Source organism: Vicia villosa, linkage group LG2 (genome assembly GCF_029867415.1).
Source record: "Vicia villosa cultivar HV-30 ecotype Madison, WI linkage group LG2, Vvil1.0, whole genome shotgun sequence".
Lineage (NCBI taxonomy): Eukaryota > Viridiplantae > Streptophyta > Magnoliopsida > Fabales > Fabaceae > Vicia > Vicia villosa.
Genome location: NC_081181.1, coordinates 196,427,138 through 196,447,652, shown reverse-complemented (window position 1 = coordinate 196,447,652; position 20,515 = coordinate 196,427,138). Strand labels below are relative to the sequence as shown.

Below are 20,515 nucleotides of genomic sequence, written 5' to 3'. Positions count from 1 at the left end.
GAGAAAATAACCATTAAAATTCAAAATATTATATTATAATAAAATATAATATAATAATTGGTAATAAATTTAAAATTATTAAATAATAATTAATATTGCATTAATAAAAAGAAAACGAATTTAAAAATTTTATTTTAATAAATTTAAATATTGATAAAAAAATTATTTTGAAATAGAAATGTGAGAGAACTAGTCTACTTCTAGACTTAAAAATAACTTTTGATCTACTATCTAATTAGCTCACTCACGCTATCAAGCATAATATAAGAAATATATAGAAAATACATATGATATAAAATTACTTTATAACAATTTACAACTTCTTCTTCACACTTCTACGAGTGTTAATAAGCATAAGTAATCGAATGAAACATAAATAATGTATGAATAAATAGTTATAGAATGAAACATAAGTACTGTGTGAATAAATAGTTATAGAATAAAACATAAGTAATGTATAATAAATAGTATCAAAATTGTATGATATTTTTATTAATCATACGATTTATTTGTCATTTATTAAATTTAAAATTTTAACGGAATAGGTTAATCAATGATCAATATATATATATATATATATATATATATATATATATATATATATATATATATATATATATATATATATATATATATATATATATATATATATATATATATATAGAGAGAGAGAGAGAGAGAGGAGGGTTATATTTACTCCAGGAGTAAGTTATTATAACTTACTCCAAATCTAGACCATTGATTCTTTTCAATCTAGTGGTTAAAAATAATAAGTAATTAAATGTGGAGAGAGAAAACTATTACTTATTATTTTTAACCATTAGATTGAGAGGAATCAATGGTCTAGATTTGGAGTAAGATATAATAACTTACTCCTGGAGTAAATATAACCCTCCTCATATATATATATATATATATATATATATATATATATATATATATATATATATATATATATATATATATATAATGGACACCATTGGAATTCTCTTACCTATTGCTTCCTCTTAAGGCACGCTCTTACACCAAACTAATATAAATACTCCCTTCCTCCATGGGGACTTGGATGAAGAATTTTATCTGAAATGTTCCCTAGATTAAATAATGCCTTCCTCGGTGATCCATTGGTGTGCTAATTTTGAAAATATTTTGTTTGATTTCTGATTCCGTATTCTAGTTACTACATGATTGTTTTTTAAAAGATTTAGTTGATTTAGAATATGTATGATTTGACTTCTCTATATAAAAAGGTCGACTCACTGGTAGATTAAAAAGACAACTCAAAATACGTACATTCATAGAGATTAAACATCGACTCTTCTAGTGCATTTTTCTTATGGAAAACGTTGTCATTTATAATTTACAACTACTTAGGTGAGATATTTTGGTTTGTATACTTGAAGTTTGTCACGTTCATATTATTGATTTGGACATACATTTGCGAGAGTGTTGATTAGAAGTGAGAGAGTCTCAAATTCAAAGGTATCTGAGTTAGAATTCACGAATAATTTTAAGAAACACTACTAGAAATACACGTATTACCTGCGGAATTTCCTGCGGAAAATATTCCGCAGGTATACCTGCGGATTTTCCTGGGACTTTCTTAAATAAAATAAACTTTTCTGCGGATCCAGAATTGGCAGAAAATTCCGCAGGAATGTCTGCGAATTTTGCTGCGATTTATATATTTCAAACATAAAACGAAACTATAATGCAAAACTCGCAGGTAAATGTGCAGGAAAAATTTTCTGCGAATTTTGCTGCGGATATCTATTTTATTAAATCAAAACTATTATTCAAAATCCGCAGGTAATTCCGCAAGAAAATTTCCTGCGGATTTTGCTGCAAATTTAACAATTTTCTTAAAATAAGAGTAATTTATGTCTAAAAATTCTAATACATATAGGAGTAGGATGTAATATATAAGCATATATCAAATATTCGTTGAGGAATTCATACTGTTTAGACTATAATTTTTTAAAGTCTAACGGAATATAATATATTTATGCGTTAAATATAATACTATTAAATATAATACTCATGTAACACAGGACGGAATTCATGATAGCCGCTATATTTATTGATAAAAAAAATTATAAATAAAGGAACATAAAAACAAAAACACCATAAAGGAAGACATTTCCTATAAAATTATATTCATAAAAACAATAATATAATTAATTCAATTAAATTAGAGTTAAAACTATTTATAATAAACATGATTTTAAAAATAATTTAAAAAACTAAAAATAAATTATATTGTAGTAGCACATTGAAAAAAATTAAATAAACAATGAGTACTACAACTACAAATGTGTGGTATCATTTGATGGATACACGACAAATGATTATATTGTAGTAGCACATTGAATTCAGATCGCAGATTTTTTTTTATATACACACATTCTTTAGTCCACTTGCGCATCGTACTTTAAAAATTCTAATAATTTCTCAAATGCTTCAAGTTGAAACGATAGAACAAAAAAGCCTACATACTTCAACTCCACCTTATCCTTACAAACGTATGGAGTTTGCTGAAAACAAAACTTTCGTAACAGAGAAATATCGGAGTCGCTCGAGCATTGTTCACGTTTGGAGTTGACAAAGCCGTTACTCATTCCACCACGACCAGTCTTCTTCACAATGATCTGAACTCTCGCAATCGCAACAACCGATTGAATCTTCGAACCCTAGCTTGTACTTGTTCCCATTTCAATTTAGGTAAATTCATCTTTTGATTTTCTTATTTTCAGTTTCATCTTTTTGTTTTCTTTTTGTGAACAAGGTGTTTGTTGAAATTCCACAGTGAGTTTACTTATGTTGATTTTGAGTATAACTCGTTTATAATTCTCGTAACATGTTTGCAAATAGATATTGTTTGTTGAGAATGTCTGGTTTGTTGAGAATGGGGTTTGGAGGTTGAACATGGCTTGGAGTTAGTTATAGGTTAGTTTGATTCAATTCAGTTAGTTAGAGTGAGTTGGATAAAGGACTCAGTCAGTTATTAGGTATTTGACTGATAGTTAGGAAATTCTATGAGCGAAGTTAGTTTGTGGGATCAATTAGAATCAGTTAGGGAAGTTGGTTGGGACTGTTAGAGTTAATTACAAGCTGTCTTAAGTCAAATTGGGTGGTTTATGAGGTAGTTTATGTTAGTGCTTCCTAACTGAAGAAGAAGAAGAAGAAAATGGAAAAGTAGAGAAAAAAGATGAATCATCGGCGAAGATGCTTTGTCTAGCGGAAGGGTTATGGGAAGGTACTGTTTTAATAACGCCTTTCTTCTTCTGGGGCACTGCCATGGTAGCGATGAAAGAAGTGCTTCCTAAATACGGTCCTTTCTTCGTTTCGTCTTTTCGTCTCATTCCAGCTGGATTCCTTCTCGTTGCTTTCGCTGCTTCCAGAGGAAGGCCTTTCCCCTCTGGCCTCAACGCATGGCTTTCCATTTCGCTCTTCGCCATCATCGATGCTGCTTGCTTTCAGGTTTCTTTTATCACTCAATATACATTTGTTTGTTTACTCATTTTCAATTATGTAATTGCTGATTTATTGATTGATTGGTTTGTTTCTTTTGTAATGAAACAGGGATTTCTCGCCGAAGGGTTGCAGAAGACTTCAGCTGGTTTGGGCAGTGTATGCTTGCACTTAATTTCTTAGTCAATTTTACTATTACTAGTTTACTGCTACTACTGTATTGTTGTTGCTGTTTTGTTTAGGTGTTTATGTCTAGTTCATATATCTTTGCTAGAGATTAAAGTGTAGCCTTATTTAGTACATATTGAATGGCTGAGTTGTATGTCGAAACGAGTGAAGTTAGTTTGTAAAGTGTTGTATGTGTGTCATATTGATAATTGGATTACAGGAAAATTTGATTTAACTTCAGTTTATGTTGATTTGGATTTTAGATTGCAGTGAGAGCATGAATCGTTGCTTTTTTTTTACTATCTAGCTTGGATATATGGCAGGTTATTATTGATTCACAACCTTTGACAGTGGTTGTACTTGCAGCTTTGTTATTTGGTGAGTCCATTGTAATTATTGGAGCTACTGGGCTTGTACTTAGTGTTGTAGGACTTGTGTTACTCGAGGTATTTTATTCAGGTAGACTCAGAATTTGTGGAAGTATTAGCATTCAGGTATCTATCATGTTTACATGTAAGTATATTTCATTTCATTTTTATTTAATTTTTCTCGAGAATTTTCAAATTTGATAACAAGATATTTATGTTACCGACTAATTTAAGACCTGCTGAGGTATCTAACTCATGCATCCTGAATTGGTCCGTCTGGCAAAGAGAGTTGAATGTCTAGAACCATTCACATAGATTTAAATTAATCCTAGTATATTTATAAGGCTTAATCTCATCAAAGCAATTGAAGTTTTAGCCATTGGTCTAATCCTCTTAGCCTAAAACATCACATGTTCTGTAGTTTTTAATCATTTCATTATGCATGTTTCCAATCATAATATATATTATTTGGAACCCTTGCCATTACCATGTTCTTGCTCATATAATTTTGTGTAATAAGTGTAATATTAGTCACACGGGCTTTAGAAATGATTTGAAAATTTGAACATTGGTAGTAATCAACTTATATCTTTAGTTCTGAATATTTCTTTAATGTTGTGATTTTTCTATTTTTCTATTTCTTTAATGTTCTGAATATTGGTAGTAAGAAAGATATATGTACACAACCCACTGTTAGTCTAATTTATGTTTTTTCATTTTTATTTGTAAACATTTATTTTTAAGCCTGAATATTGGACAAAATGTAAACTTTTATTTGTAGGTTATATAATTTGAAATATTAATAGTTTTCTAGCTATTTTTCATCGAGTAAATAAATGTCAGAGGAACCATATTATCATTTTTCATGTTTCTTTGATGCTATTGCGACATTATTTAGATTTAAAGTAATTTAGTGATGGTATTTTTATTATTATTTTAATGGTAAGCTTGTTCAAATAGAATAGGAAAATTGTAAACTATTAACAGTTAAGAGTACTTTCATTAGCAGGGAGGAAGATGATGAGTCTCAGAATATTATACTATACTGTGACATGGTGACTGATGAGTTACAACATTTGCGAGAGTGTTGATTAGAAGTGAGAGAGTCTCAAATTCAAAGGTATCTGAGTTAGAATTCACGAATAATTTTAAGAAATTAAAAGTAAATGAACAAAGAGAATTCGGCTCAACCTGTCGTGTACTATTAACTACTACTATTTATTATTATTATTTTTATTGAATTTTCTTTCCACTAGACAACTGCCCTTCAAACATTGCAAACAATTGCACCAAATTATATTATTAATTCCTTTTATTCTTTTATTTTTATTTATTTATTTATCTTTTAACTCAAATTATTATGTCTCACACATTTTTTAACATTGTGTCTGCGATCTTATTTTTTATCAAACCAAATTTCACATTCATTCACTCATTCTTTTATATTTATTTTCTTTTTATTTTTCAATTTCAAGAGGACGAATTGCATTCTTTATCAATCACCACTTGTATTGTTTTTCAATTTGTATACAGGTACTTTCTCTCTCGGGCTTCATTAAGTATGTGATCATGAGTGTTTTCTTATCCTAAAAGGCATGAGCTATATTCAATATTTTTCATTTTAGGCTCAATTTTATATTTCAAGAATAATCAGACCCTTTTTATTTTAAAGCCCAAAGGTAAAGCAATGACAATTCGCTCACTGATAAGCTTTTTGAACAAGTGATTAAGTCTTTAAAGTTAAATAAGTGTCTTGGTCATTTTCATGTATCATACATTTATTGACAAACATTGAATTAAACAAAGTCTATAATATGAATAGCAATGAGAATTTTGAATTCAGTTAATTCTAGGATGCATACAACTTACAAGACTCAAAGTTTCATGCATTTCCGTATTGCAGACAATTTTAAGGATATTTTAACAATGATCACTTTGAAGAATGTTTTTCTCTCACAATGAAACTTGGTTTTCAAAAAAACCTTGTCTTTTTCATCATAAGAATCAGGATTCTGATAAAAACCAAGTCAATCCAAATCAAACCCGAAGCATACATAAAAAATAATTAAAAGTAAATTCTAAAATTATACAATTGAATTTAAATAGTTGGAAGTAAATAAAAACTATAAAGATTACAGTTCGTGGCGAGTTTTAATTCATTCTCCTTAACATTTCCTTCATCAACATTGCGATGTTTTGCTACTCTTAGCTTCCCATCTCTTCTAAAAAGGTTGCATTTTCCCCATTCCATGCAATGCATATTGTAAAGTTAATGTGCAACGATCAAGTGTATGTTTTGATAAGCTTCTAGCTAAACAAACGTGAGTCTACAACAGATTCCAAGACAAAATTATGTGAAAAAGCTAAAGCTCCAAATTGGAGTGTTGAAAAAACGTACGTCTAGGCTACTACAAACTTAAAAGCAAACAAGCACCAAGACATAATGCACAAACTTTACTTTTCCAAATTTAAATGGCTAAAAAAACTCATCATATGGCTCACAATAAGATATTTAATTCAAGACCGTTTCTTTATGAATCCCAAATCTTTTTGGAAATCCGGTGTGAAATTTTAAAAATATCTCTATATTTTGAAAACGCATTTCTGAAGTTAAAAAAGAAAAGGTGATATTAGAATATATGTATATTTATTTATCTTTTCCCTTTAATGGTTATTAGGATAAGATAGATAGCTAGGTGGCAGCTTCCTATTGGACCATAATATACTTGTATATATACTGTTGATCACCTTTGTATAGTTCTCAATGTAACTGAATATACTCATTTTTCATCTCTTCTTCAATGCTTTCACTCTCCTCAATGAGGATTCTGTTATGTCAGTTACATATTTCCACCATTGTTGATATGGTATCAGAGCTCATAGAGCTTTGGTAGCCATTGTTTCTACGCGATCTTGCTTTCTCTCATAGTTCCTCTGTTCTTCCTTCGATCTTCTCTTTCGATTCGTTCTTTTTGATCGATCTTCTTTGTTCTCTATCTTCTCAGATCGCTTTCTTGTTTTTGACTTTTCACAACCAACTCTGCAAATCCTTTCTACCTTCATCCGAACGAGAATCCAGCTTTTGTTCTTGTTACGCCATCACTCACTGATAAAAACTACCACACCTGGGCTCGATCAATGCAAATTGCGCTCATCTCCAAGAACAAGGAGAAATTCATTGATGGAACTTTGCCAAAGCCACAGGTTTCTGATGTGATGTATGCACCATGGATTAGATGCAACACCATGGTTCTTGCGTGGATTCAACGATCGATTTCGGAATCGATTGCAAAATCGGTTCTATGGATTGACAATGCCGCTGGTGTGTGGCGAAATTTGCAGACTCGGTTCTCTCACGGCGACGTCTTCCGCATTTCTGATATCCAAGAGGATCTTTACAAATTCCGTCAAGGTACTTTAGATGTTTCGAACTATTTTACTCAACTGAAAGTTCTATGGGATGAATTAGAGAATTATCGTCCGATTCCTTTTTGTTCTTGTGCTATACCATGTTCTTGCGGTGCGATTTCGTCTGTTAAGCTGTATAGGGAACAAGATTACGTTATCCGCTTTCTCAAAGGATTGAATGAGAAATTCACTCATTCAAATTCACTCATTGATGGAACTTTGCCAAAGCCACAGGTTTCTAATGTGATGTATGCACCATGGATTAGATGCAACACCATGGTTCTTGCGTGGATTCAACGATCGATTTCGGAATCGATTGCAAAATCGGTTCTATGGATTGACAATGCCGCTGGTGTGTGGCGAAATTTGCAGACTCGGTTCTCTCACGGCGACGTCTTCTGCATTTCTGATATCCAAGAGGATCTTTACAAATTCCGTCAAGGTACTTTAGATGTTTCGAACTATTTTACTCAACTGAAAGTTCTATGGGATGAATTAGAGAATTATCGTCCGATTCCTTTTTGTTCTTGTGCTATACCATGTTCTTGCGGTGCGATTTCGTCTGTTAAGCTGTATAGGGAACAAGATTACGTTATCCGCTTTCTCAAAGGATTGAATGAGAAATTCACTCATTCAAAGTCACAGATTATGATGATGAATCCTTTACCGGATATCAATAAGGCTTTTTCCTTGGTGATTCAACAAGAACGGGAAATGGATAGCTTGGCTTCTGGTGTGATTTCATCTGCAGGTGCTACTGATGAAGTTTCTGCTATGCAAGTGCAAACTTCTAATGGTAACTATGCTGCTAAGCAAGGTTCTAATGGTGTTCGTGCTAAGAGTCAGGGTTCTAATACTCCTAGAGGCACTAATAGAATGTGTACACATTGTGGCCGTACAAATCATATCATTGAAACCTGCTTCACTAAACATGGATATCCACCAGGTTATAGATACAAGGCCAAGACTCAAGCAAATCCTTCATCCTCCTCTACTCCTACTACTGCCAATGCTACATCTGGTACCTCTCCTCAGAACTCAGCTTCTTCCTCATTTGGTTTCACTAGGGAGCAATATGACAGCATTCTTGCCCTGCTCCGACAATCTCAATCCAAGCCTGTTGTCAACTCTGTTTCCACTTCACCTTATGTCATGTCTTCTCAAGCTGCTAATCTGAATGGTAAGAACCCTCGGCTTTGGATTCTAGATACTGGTGCTACTGACCATTTTTCCTTTGATTTTTCTTTATTCATTACACACCAAAACATAGTTCCTATCCATGTTAGCCTCCCTGATGGATCACAGGTTATAGCTTCCATATCTAGAACAGTTGTTCTTAATCCTTCTCTTACTCTTTACAATGTAATTTATGTTCCTAGTTTTCATGTCAATCTTATCTCTGTCTCTAAACTTGTAGCTTCCAATCATTGCTCCATTCATTTTAATACTGATACTTGCAATATTGTGCAGAGTCAATCCAAGACATTGATTGGTATAGCTAACTTGCACAAAGGCCTTTACATTCTTGATTCCACTCCTTGCAATTCTTCTGCCAATAAATCCTGTAATTTTGTTTCTCAAAATGCCTGCAACTTGTGGCATTTGAGACTAGGTCATATATCAAATATAGGTTTACAAACTATAGCAAAGTCTTTTCCTTTTATTTCATGTAATAATACTGATGTACCTTGTGACTCTTGTCACTTTGCCAAACAAAGAAAACTTCCTTTTCCTAGTAGATCTACTCATTCTACTGTTCCTTTTAATATTCTACATGCTGACCTATGGGGTCCTTTTTCTACTATTTCCATTTTAGGTCATAAATACTTTCTCACTCTTGTTGATGATTATACTAGACGTACTTGGATTATCTTTCTGAAAACTAAGGACCAAACTAAAAATAGTCTTATTCAATTTATAGCATACATAGAAAACCAATTTCACACCACTCTCAAATGCTTGAGATCTGACAATGGCACTGAATTCATTGCCCTTTCTGAGTTTTTACTTTCTAAAGGCATTGTTCATCAAAGGACATGTGTTGAAACCCCTCAAAAAAATGGGGTGGTTGAGAGAAAACATCAACACATCCTCAATGTTGCTAGGTCCATTGCTTTTCATTCTAACCTTCCATTGAACTTATGGACATTCTGCGTCCAACATGCTGTCCATATCATCAATAGGCTCCCTAGTCCTCTTCTCAAATCCAAATGCCCTTATGAACTTCTATTTCAACAACCACCATCCATGATTCATCTCAAAGCTTTTGGTTGTTTGGCCTATGCTACCTCCCTTAAGGCTCATAGAACCAAATTTGCTCCTAGAGCTAGGAAAGCTGTGTTCATTGGTTTTAAAGATGCTACTAAAGGTTATGTCCTTTATGATCTCAATACTCATGACATTTTTATTTCAAGAAATGTTGTTTTCTATGAAAGTACATTTCCTTTTAACTCTTCTTGTACTTCTTCAGAGTTTAATTCTCTCTTTCCTAGTCACCAGCCTAGTTCCCACATCCTGTCACCATCAAATGACCTGTCCATTAATGCTTATGACACTGATAATGCTTTATCATCCCAGCCTATCCTTTCATCTACTCTTCCAAATGGGACCCCTCCTGTTCCTTTTCCTACTCATACTGCCTCTCCTTTACCTGACTCTAGTCATAATCTCTTGGACAATTCAACTCCTCCTACTCCTTTATCTTTTCCTCACTCTGCAGATACTCCTTTATCTTTTCCTCACTCTGCAGATACCCCTTTATCTTTTCCTCATTCTGCAGATACTTCTTCTGTTCCTGGTCAGTCTTCCCATGGTCCTTCCCTTGACCTTATTTCTCCTGACCATACCTCTGCAAATGCTCCTCCTCCTTCTGCACCTATTAGACACTCTACTAGGACTTCCAATCCTCCACAATACCTTAAGGATTATCATCGCTATTCCTCTTCCTCCACTCACTCCTCTAATGTGTTATATCCTTTATCATCTGTTCTTAGCTATAGCAATTGCTCTCCTTCTTATAAACATTTTTGTTGCTCTGTATCTTCAAATAGTGAACCTAAAACCTTTAATCAAGCCATTAAATGGGATTGTTGGAAACAGGCTATGAATGCTGAGCTTCTTGCTCTTGAAGAAAATCATACTTGGTCTGTGGTTGATCTTCCTGCAGGAAAGGTTCCAATTGGTTGCAGATGGGTTTACAAAATCAAATACAAGGCAGATGGTTCCATTGAGAGATACAAGGCCAGGTTGGTTGCAAAAGGCTACACACAAATGGAGGGCATTGATTACTTTGATACATTCTCTCCAGTGGCCAAGATTACAACAGTTAGAGTTCTTCTCTCCCTTGCAGCTATCAAAGGATGGCATCTTGAACAATTGGATGTCAATAATGCATTTCTTCATGGGGATTTGCATGAAGAGGTATATATGACCCTTCCTCCTGGTCTTTCCAATGTTGATGCTTCTAAGGTATGCAAGTTACAAAAGTCTTTATATGGCCTTAAGCAAGCTAGTCGCCAATGGTATTCTAAACTGTCTACTTTCTTAATTTCCCTTGGATATTCTCAATCTCATGCTGATCATTCTCTGTATGTGAAAACTCATAAGACATTCTTCACTGCTATCTTAGTGTATGTGGATGACATAGTCCTTGCTGGGAACTCTTTGTCTGAAATACATCATGTCAAACAAGTACTTGATCAACAATTTAGAATTAAGGATCTGGGCAAGCTTCGGTTTTTCTTAGGATTTGAAATTGCTAGATCCACTAAAGGGATTTTTATGAATCAGAGGAAGTATACATTAGAACTCTTGGAGGACACTGGGTTTCTTGCAGCCAAACCTTCTTCTACTCCTTTTGACCCTAATCTCAAGCTATCCCCTACTGAGGGTGATCCTCTACCTGATCCTACAATGTTTCGCAGGCTAATTGGTCGCTTGATCTACTTAACCAACACTAGACCTGACATCTCTTATGCAGTACAACATTTAAGTCAGTTTGTCTCAAAGCCTCTTGATCCTCATTATCAAGCTGCTACTAGGGTGTTGCGATTCCTTAAGGCTTCTCCAGCTAAAGGCATTTTGTTTTCAGCTACCAGTTCTTTAAAACTATATGCATTTGCTGACTCTGATTGGGCCAGATGTCCCTTTACTAGAAGATATGTTACTGGTTACTGCGTTATCCTTGGATCATCTCTTCTCTGCTGGAAATCCAAAAAGCAAAACACTGTCTCAAGATCTTCTACAGAAGCAGAGTATAGAGCTTTGGCATCCCTTACATGTGAGCTACAATGGTTGCAGTTTCTGTTCCACGATTTCAGGATCAATTTTTCACAGCCTGCATCTGTATATTGTGATAGCAAATCTGCTATCTACCTTGCCCACAATCCTGCCTTCTATGAAAGAAGCAAGCACATTGAGCTGGACTGCCATGTTGTTAGAGAGAAGATTGCTTCAAAGCTCATTCACTTGCTTCCTATCTCCACTTCTGACCAGCTCGCAGATGCTTTTACCAAACCCTTGCATTCCCCAGTTTTCTCTTCTATTATGACCAAGTTGGGACTTTGCTCATTACACAGTCCAACTTGAGGGGGCATATTAGAATATATGTATATTTATTTATCTTTTCCCTTTAATGGTTATTAGGATAAGATAGATAGCTAGGTGGCAGCTTCCTATTGGACCATAATATACTTGTATATATACTGTTGATCACCTTTGTATAGTTCTCAATGTAACTGAATATACTCATTTTTCATCTCTTCTTCAATGCTTTCACTCTCCTCAATGAGGATTCTGTTATGTCAGTTACATATTTCCACCATTGTTGATAGGTGATTTCGGAGATGCATCTCTGAAATCAAATAAAAAAAATTGTTTTCGAAGATGCATCTCCGAAAACAACATTTCGGAGATGCATTTCCGAAAACACATGTGTTTGCAGTTTAAACAAAATAACCTCCCCCATTTTTCATTTACCCTAAAACACCAAAATTTCAAAAAAATTGTTCTACAAATGTGAGTGATAGACCAGACAATAGAAGAACATGATTATGAAGAGTAGAAGCGAATCAAGATGGGAAGAGATTGGGTAAGAGCATCTCCAACCATGAACCTATTTTTGGGTTCTTTGTGGGACCTATTAAGCCACGTCAGCTTGAAGCAACTCAATTAATTTTTCACTCCAATAGTGCAACTCTGAAGAACTCATATTGAGTTCCACAACTTTACTCTATAAATTAATATTTTATTTATATTAAATTTCATATTATTTAAAATAATAATTTTAATTATTTAAATTAAAATTGATATAAAATAAATAAAATTCAAATTTAACGTATAATTTAAAATGATAATTAAAATTAATCTCAAATACATGACATATAATTAAATCAATAAAAATAAATAACATCACATAATTAATCAAACTTAAATTTCATCATCTTCATGTCCAAAACGCCCCCAAACATACTCAACTAGATCTCCTTGAAGTTGACGATGAACTTGTTTTTCACAAATACTTGCTCTTCTTTGTAGTCTTGTTGCAAGATTCAGATGAGGATCGCTAAATGTTTCAATTGTTGAGTTGTTGTTATCCACATTATCATAAGAGTAATCAAAATTACCTCCATATGTATGTCGTTCATCTTCCACAATCATGTTGTGCAATATGATGCAAGCATATATGGTATACTTGAGGGTCTTCATGTGCCAGGCACGCGCTAGGCCACATATAATTGCAAATCGAGATTGAAGTACTCCAAATGTCTGCTCCACATCTTTTCTAGTTGATTCTTGATGTTGAGCAAATAATCTTTTCTTTTCTCCCTGGGGCATTGAAATGGTCTTGACAAATGTAGCCCACTTAGGATATATACCATATGCTAAATAATACCCCATATTATATGGTGTCCCATTGATTGTATATTACATATTGGGAGCATGTCCTTCCAAAATATCGTTAAACACGTTGGATTGGTTTAACACATTAATGTCATTGTTTGAACCTACAATACCAAAAAAAGCATGCCAAATCCATAGGTCTTGTGATGCCACTGCTTCAAGCATGATTGTGGGCTTACCATGATCACATCGACAATACTGTCCTTTCCATGCAACATGATAATTTTTCCATTCCCAATGCATACAATCAATGGAACCCAACACACCTGAAAAACCACGCGACTCTCCCATTTGTAAAAGATGTTCAACATCAGTATTGTTAGGCTTTCTGAAATACTCAGCCCCAAATACAGCATTCATGCCCTAGACGAATCTTTTTAAGCACTTAATTGAAGTGCTTTCACCGATTTGAACACATTCGTCTACAGAGTTAGCAGAAGGCCCATATGCCAACATACGAATAGAAAATGTACATTTCTGCAATGGTGAAAGACCCATTTTACTAGTTGCATAGACCCTCATTTGGAAATTTTCATCATGATTTCCAAGGGCATCTACAATTCGAAGAAATACATGCCTATGCATTCTGAACCTTCTTCGGAATTGAACATTTGTGTATACTGGATTTTCTGAGAAGTAGTCATTGAATAATCGATTGTGCCCTTCTTCACAATCTCAATCTACCGTTGTCTTTCTCTTTGGCCGAGAGGAACTTCCAGATTGACGTTCATTCTGAAGCTGTTGTTCTTCATCAATGTCGTCCATAAATTCTTCTTCAATCAACTCCCAAAATTCTTGATCGTAATTATCTGAATCGCCTGAATCCATTTTAGTGAGTAAAGAATGAGAGAAAAATAAGATGGGAATGAGAAAACAATGACATAAGTGGTAGTATATATAATGGTTTGAATAACGACTAGTTTGAATAATGGCTAGTTTGAATAACAGCTAGTTTGAATAACGGCTAGTTTGAATAACGGCTAGTTTGAATAACGGCTTGTTTGAATAACAGTTAGCTTGAATAACGACTAATTTGAATAACGGCTAGTTTGAATAATGGCTAGTTTGAATAAAGGCTAGTTTGAATAACATAATATTATTATAATTTAAAGTGGTACTAATGACCATTTTACATAGGTGTTGATAAATTAAAGTGATATTAATGACCATTTTACATAGGTGTTGATAAATTAAAGTGGTACTAATGGCCATTTTACATAAGTGATACTAACTACATTCCATATTTTTTTCATCTCCTTACATTGCGCTAGTCTTTCCATTGCCGTTGTTCTTTTATTCCTTCCAGCTTGCTTAGCAGCTGGAATTTCATTTGCCTTACCCTTCCTTTTTGGTGATTTTTGTCCCATTGTACGCTCCATTGGTGATGAAGAGTTAAACTCATAACTTGAAGGTGTATCTGGGTTCTCCGATGATGCCCCACTAGCAGAAGTCTTTGTTATTTTTGAAGAACCTTGATCCTGAGCAAAAAAAGCATGTGCAGCGGCCATGATACCGTTCTCTGATGTCCCACTTTTCTTTCCATTACCAACTTGTTTGTAACACCCAACAAATTTTTGAACCAAGCCATTTATTCGATACCATCGTCATTTTAATTGTCCCACTGAATTTGCCCGCAATTGTCCACGATTCTGGTTATAATTGGCAGCGACTCTTACCCAAAAACTCCCTGCCTTTTGATCAACTCCCACAATTGGATCTTTTGAAACATTGAGCCATGATTGGATAAGAAGTATATCCTCATCCCTTGTAAATTGCTCTGGAGATTTTTTTTAACGACAACACTTTTTCTGTTTCAACACCAACTTGAGTAGGAAACGGTGGAATTTGAGGGCTAGGAAACATATTTGGATTGTTTGGTGATGGAAAAAATATGGCGGGGTTTGATGAGACCGATGGAATTTGAGAATTTTGAGAATTAGGATTTTGATAATTTTGCATGTAATTGAACATAGCTTGTTGATAATGAAAACGATTAGCATCCATTTGACCTAAACAATTTTAAGTTGAAGTAAAAAGATGGAAATTTGGATGAAATTTTGAGAGAGAAACTTGAAATTTAAGAAAAAATGAAAGTGAAAGTAAATTGGTGTTGGTAAATTTTTTCCTAAAAAATTATATTTATAATTGAAAAAATAAGTTGAAAAAAAAGAGAAGGAACTAGCCGTTCAACGACTAGTTTGAATTTTATAATATAAAAAAATGGAAGAACGTTGCATGTCTTTAAGGCGATGGCTAGCTGGAGCACTTTGAAAATATAAAGTTTGTTGCCAGCTGGAAAACGCAAGCGAGGAACCTCCCGTTGGAGGTGGTCTAAAGGTAGCTAATCCTACCCCATCAAGAAGTGACTTATACTGAAGGTATTTATGTACTTGTGGTACACGTTTCAATATGTAGTTGGATAATAAGTTTTTGCCACAATCACAAAAATATATATTGAATATTATTTTGACTGTACCTAATACCTATGACAAAAGTTGTAGGCTTGTCCTCCTATGTAGTACAAAAGTTGTCTGTATGATGTGATGAATCCACTCAGTGATATTATATAAGTAATAATAATGTGTGAACACAATGATATTTTCTACTACTCCAGTCAGGAATTAATTTAATAAGAGAAACTCTCATGTTTTTCTTACTTTAATTTTATTTGTTCCTAATAAAAATATTAATTTTAGAAAATATTAATACGGGACTAAGCATTGTTTAGAAAACAAAAAAATAACTTCCTGCATATTTTGGAAATGCATCTCCGAAAACATCAAAAAATATGAAAATGGGTGTTTTCAGAGATGTGTCTCCGAATTCTGGAAAAATCTGGGAAAAAAAGACTTCGGAGATGCATCTCCGAAGTTAGGGGTATTTTGAGATTTTCAGCAGGGTTCTCCCCACAGGGTGGTCTATAAAGAAATTGTCTTAATTCAATTAAAGAAATGGGAACAAGATTTGTGGATTAAACACACAAAAATTAAGTCCTTTATGAATTTAGGCCCACACGGACCATATCTAAAATCTACCACTAGCCTAAAAATACCTATTTCAAATCTTATCATGGTAGTCCTGCATCCTCAGAAATATTCCATAGACACATAACATAAATCTAAGAGATGTATCTATGAGGGGGAGTTTAATCACTCCAAATATTTACCCGTCATTTTCCGTGTTTACCAAAAACCTAAGAGATGTGTTTCTATCATCAAGGGGGTGTTGATACATGTGCTTGCATGTATGACCATCAGTTGGTTTTGATGATGACAACTAATGATGTAGAAGCTTTAAAGATAAATAACTTCATAAGTCAAGCGACGTGTGGATGTTGAGAATTTTTATGACATAAGGAATTGATTTCAACTATCAGGTAAGGGTTCTGATGATGACACATGACCAGGAAGATATGTAAAACCTTATCAAACAATAGATCTAATTACATGTTGAAGTTCTAAGTTATTGTTGTATAAAGCATGAGAACTTGAAGATATGAAGTTGTGAAAGTGTGAAAGCTCTCCCTATCCTATGCTTAGTGTCTTAGGGTCATCATTTGAATTGTTAAGGTCAAGAGTAAGTCTTGAAATACTAAGGCAATCAGATACACACATATACATGTTTTTTAAAACACTCTCTAATTTCATATAACTTTTTGAAAACCTATCAAGGCTTATATTAAGAAGTATTTATAATCAATAAGAAAAGCATTTCGGTGCGTGCCATCAATGCCACATTTGCTTTCTCTTCCATAGATTCATCTTCTGAAGATTTAGAGTCATCCCGGGTAGCCATCAGACCTTTATCCTTCCCTCTGAAAAATTTCTTCTTTGGTATGTCTTTTCTCAGCTTGCGACATTCATTTTTGTAATGACCTGGCTCCTTGCACTCAAAACAAATAATGTTTATGCTAGCACCTGACTTCTTCAATCCAGATGTAGACTCGAAGTGACTACTTGTCCTTCTTGATCCTATGAACATGCTTTTTCTATTCTTCCAGAGTTGGTTAACTCTTATGGAAAAAAGAGACAACTCATTTTCTTCTTCAAAATCTTCATTAGATTCCTCTTCCCCTCCAGCTTGAAAGGCTTTAGTCTTTTCAGACGTTCCCATAGATTTTAGATCGACATATTTAACTTTTCTTTGAGGCTCATCCTCTTCAATCTCTATCTCACGACTTCTTGAAGAACTTATAAGTTCTTTAAGAGTGGTCTTCTTGAGAAATTCTGACTATAGCCTAGTCTCTCAAGGAAATACAACTCAAAAGTTGAGATATAAAGTGTGTTACAAAGATGCTTCTATGAAAGCATATTACACAAATTAATTACAAATATTTACACAAAATAATATTTTATATCAAAATGTATGAACCAAAGTTCCTTGCGTGTATGCTTTACTTTCTCTCAAAGTTTCACAGTATTGCAATATTCACGTTCAAGTTCTTTACATTCTATTCTTTCAATTCTCCTTTATAGGGGCAATAGAAAGACCCGTTGGAGGGTCGAGATGTAATTCCACAAATGTAGTTGTATCCTAGCATAACGGTTTGTGAAAATGGAAGACAAAATGGTACAATAGTACAATAGTTTTCCCACAAAATCAGTATAGTGGAAGTAATATTAATCTTGTATTGTGTACTATTTTATCACATAAAGCCTTTTGATCTCATCTTCTAATCTACAGAGGCTTCAAAATGGAAGTTGACGAAGCTTGCATAGAAGGATCAAAGTCTGTATGAGAGAGTCTTCAAAACTTAGTACTCAGAGTCTTGATCCAGATTTTGGTAACGCACTTCTTCATAGTTTATTGAGCGCAAGACTTTAGATCTTGATAACATTAGAGGCTTCTCTTGTCAAAGTCATAATCAAAGCTTTCTGGATGAGCGATGATCAGAAGTGTTGAGTAGAGTGGTCCAGAGCTTGATTATCTTTCTAGAGAACACCTTGTATATCTCCTTTGAGTCAGAGTATGTTGAGTTCGGAGTTTGATGACGTCATAAGTCACTTTCTCATAGTCAGAACTTGTTTGCTAGCAACTGAAAATTCGAAGGCAATTTTAAATGAAATGACACTCACATTGATGATGTGTTAGTGTTAGTTCAACAATGAACTGTTCAAAAAAACTAATTTTATTTCAGATTTATGTTGAATATGTCATCAATTTGAGTTTCATTTTATTAAAAATTCCATTCAGATTTGCAAGGGGACCAAAATACTCAAAAAACTAAAATAAAGGGGCTAAAATTCCGGATTTTAAAATAGGGGGACCAAAACAAAAAAAAACAGATAATAGGGGGACCAAAATTGCAGTTAAGTCTTTTAATTATTTTATATTCGCTACGTTTCTCTCTTCATCTCACTCATTGTTCTATCTTATGCATAAACGTATTCAAAGAGTAAATTTTTTTATAAATTAATTATGAATTTTGAATATTAAAATTTATTCCCTCTTTTATTTGGAGTCACTTGGTCAACACACTACAACCATGGCTGTCTCAAATAATTTGGAGGTCCTGTTCTAATATTTAAACTGGATCTCTAATAAAAATACTCAAAAAAATTACTATGTCAACACTAACAATTTTTTTATTTTCAACAAAAAAAATTATAATAAATTTATCAAGATTTTTTTTATAAAATTGAGTAAACTCATCAATCTTTTTTTACGTTTTTCATATTTTGAATCACACTCTCCAATTTTAGGAGACAATTTAGGAGACGTAGAAAAGGAATAGAAAGAAGAAGACAAAGTAAACTTTGAATTTTTAGTGATTTGTATCAAATTTAAAAAATCAGATAGACAACATTGAAGTTTGGATCAGTTAATAAAATTAAGAGATAATCAATAATTAACAAATAAAACCACAAAATAATAAAAATATAATATAAAAAAACAAATAAAGGCTGAAATTTCATAGGAACACCATAATATTCTTGCAAAATTGTGCAACCATCTTAGAAATTAAAAATTTAAAAGATATTAATAAATTCAGATTGACTAAAGTATGATATATATTAATTAATTGATGAAAAAAGAAACAATTAAAATAGTGCATTGATATTCTATGATTAAAAAATAAAATATATTAATATTTAAATTATCTCAATTCACAATCCCTATACATATTACACTAATTAAACTCTTTAGAGAAGAATTAATTATATGAAACTATTTAAAATTTCTAAGATTTGATAGAAAAATGATAATAAAATATGTATTAGTTTAGGATTTTGCTTGATTGCTAGATTTGATTTGAAGAATTAATTTGCAGCATATAGTACCTATATTGTCTAGTCAGAAGTTGTATTTAAGTCAAATTAATTTTGGCTTAATTAAATTCGGTACAAAGCTTTATCCCTTTCCGTTTTTGGTTTTTAACATCTGAACACATGAGAATTGTAAGACCCTTATTTATATAGAGGCTTTGTGTAATGAACCAGACATAAATAAGGGCCTAGAGAGACAAATATCATAGACCCTTATTTGTGAGGCCCTTATTTAACAATATACTAATCATAGAATTCTAGAGAGACAAATATCAATGACTAAGAGAGCGTATGATAGAATGTCTAGAGAGATTTTATTTATGTTGGACAGAGCCAGTTATAAGCTTGTGCAGTCTGGTCCACTGCACATGGCCTCTACATAAATAAGGGTGTCATAATTAGTATATTGTTAGGAGTTGATTTGTCAATCTCGTGTATATATGTATGTTTTACTGCTAGTATTAAACACACAATAAATAATACAATAAATTTGTCTCGTTAAACAATCTTATTTGATAATTGTGCACTGACATCATAAATCTTACCTTGAAATATATTGGTTTACTAGGCCATGAATGAGTAGTGCAACCATTAGAGGTTTTCTGTTTAAAAATTACTAAGCATTGAGATTGTTGTAGTCAGAGCTGGTTATAAGTCTGTGTAGTCCGGTTCACTACACATGACCTCTAAATAAAGGGGACAACTTCTCTACTCATCATAAAAGTTAGGTAGTGTACCTTCCACCACTGCAACTTTAATTTTATCCTATTTGATTCATTATTAAATAATATATTTTTTTAGTTCTTTGCAAAATATTTTACATTGAAAGTAACACTATACAACTTTTTATACTCACAAATCTCATGAGCTGAGATGTTAAAAACCAAAAACGGAAAGGGATAAAACTTTGTACCGTATTTAATTAAGCCAAAA

General features: G+C 33.1%; 2 protein-coding genes across 8 annotated transcripts; one reads left to right on the top strand and one right to left on the bottom strand.

Moving 5' to 3' along the window:
* The first annotated feature begins 2,369 nt into the window (after positions 1-2,369).
* LOC131653479 (WAT1-related protein At3g02690, chloroplastic-like) lies at positions 2,370-6,265 on the top strand. Of its 7 annotated transcripts, none has more exons than XR_009299089.1 (5): positions 2,370-3,480; positions 3,583-3,630; positions 3,963-4,133; positions 5,014-5,127; positions 5,541-6,265. XR_009299089.1 is itself a non-coding variant. In XM_058923627.1 (4 exons), the coding sequence occupies exons 1-4, from the start codon at positions 3,226-3,228 to the stop codon at positions 5,026-5,028; spliced, it is 489 nt and encodes a 162-aa protein (XP_058779610.1). In that variant the 5' UTR covers positions 2,370-3,225; the 3' UTR covers positions 5,029-5,532. The 7 variants fall into 7 exon arrangements, 3 of the variants coding, with proteins under 3 accessions (XP_058779610.1, XP_058779611.1, XP_058779609.1); XR_009299090.1 differs by having other exon boundaries at positions 5,017-5,127; positions 5,541-6,264; XR_009299088.1 differs by having other exon boundaries at positions 3,963-4,152; positions 5,017-5,127; positions 5,541-6,262.
* Positions 6,266-12,842: 6,577 nt separating this feature from the next.
* LOC131651022 (uncharacterized) lies at positions 12,843-13,313 on the bottom strand. Its single transcript, XM_058920708.1, has one exon. It carries the CDS (start codon positions 13,311-13,313, stop codon positions 12,843-12,845), a length of 471 nt encoding a protein of 156 aa, XP_058776691.1.
* Positions 13,314-20,515: the final 7,202 nt, after the last annotated feature.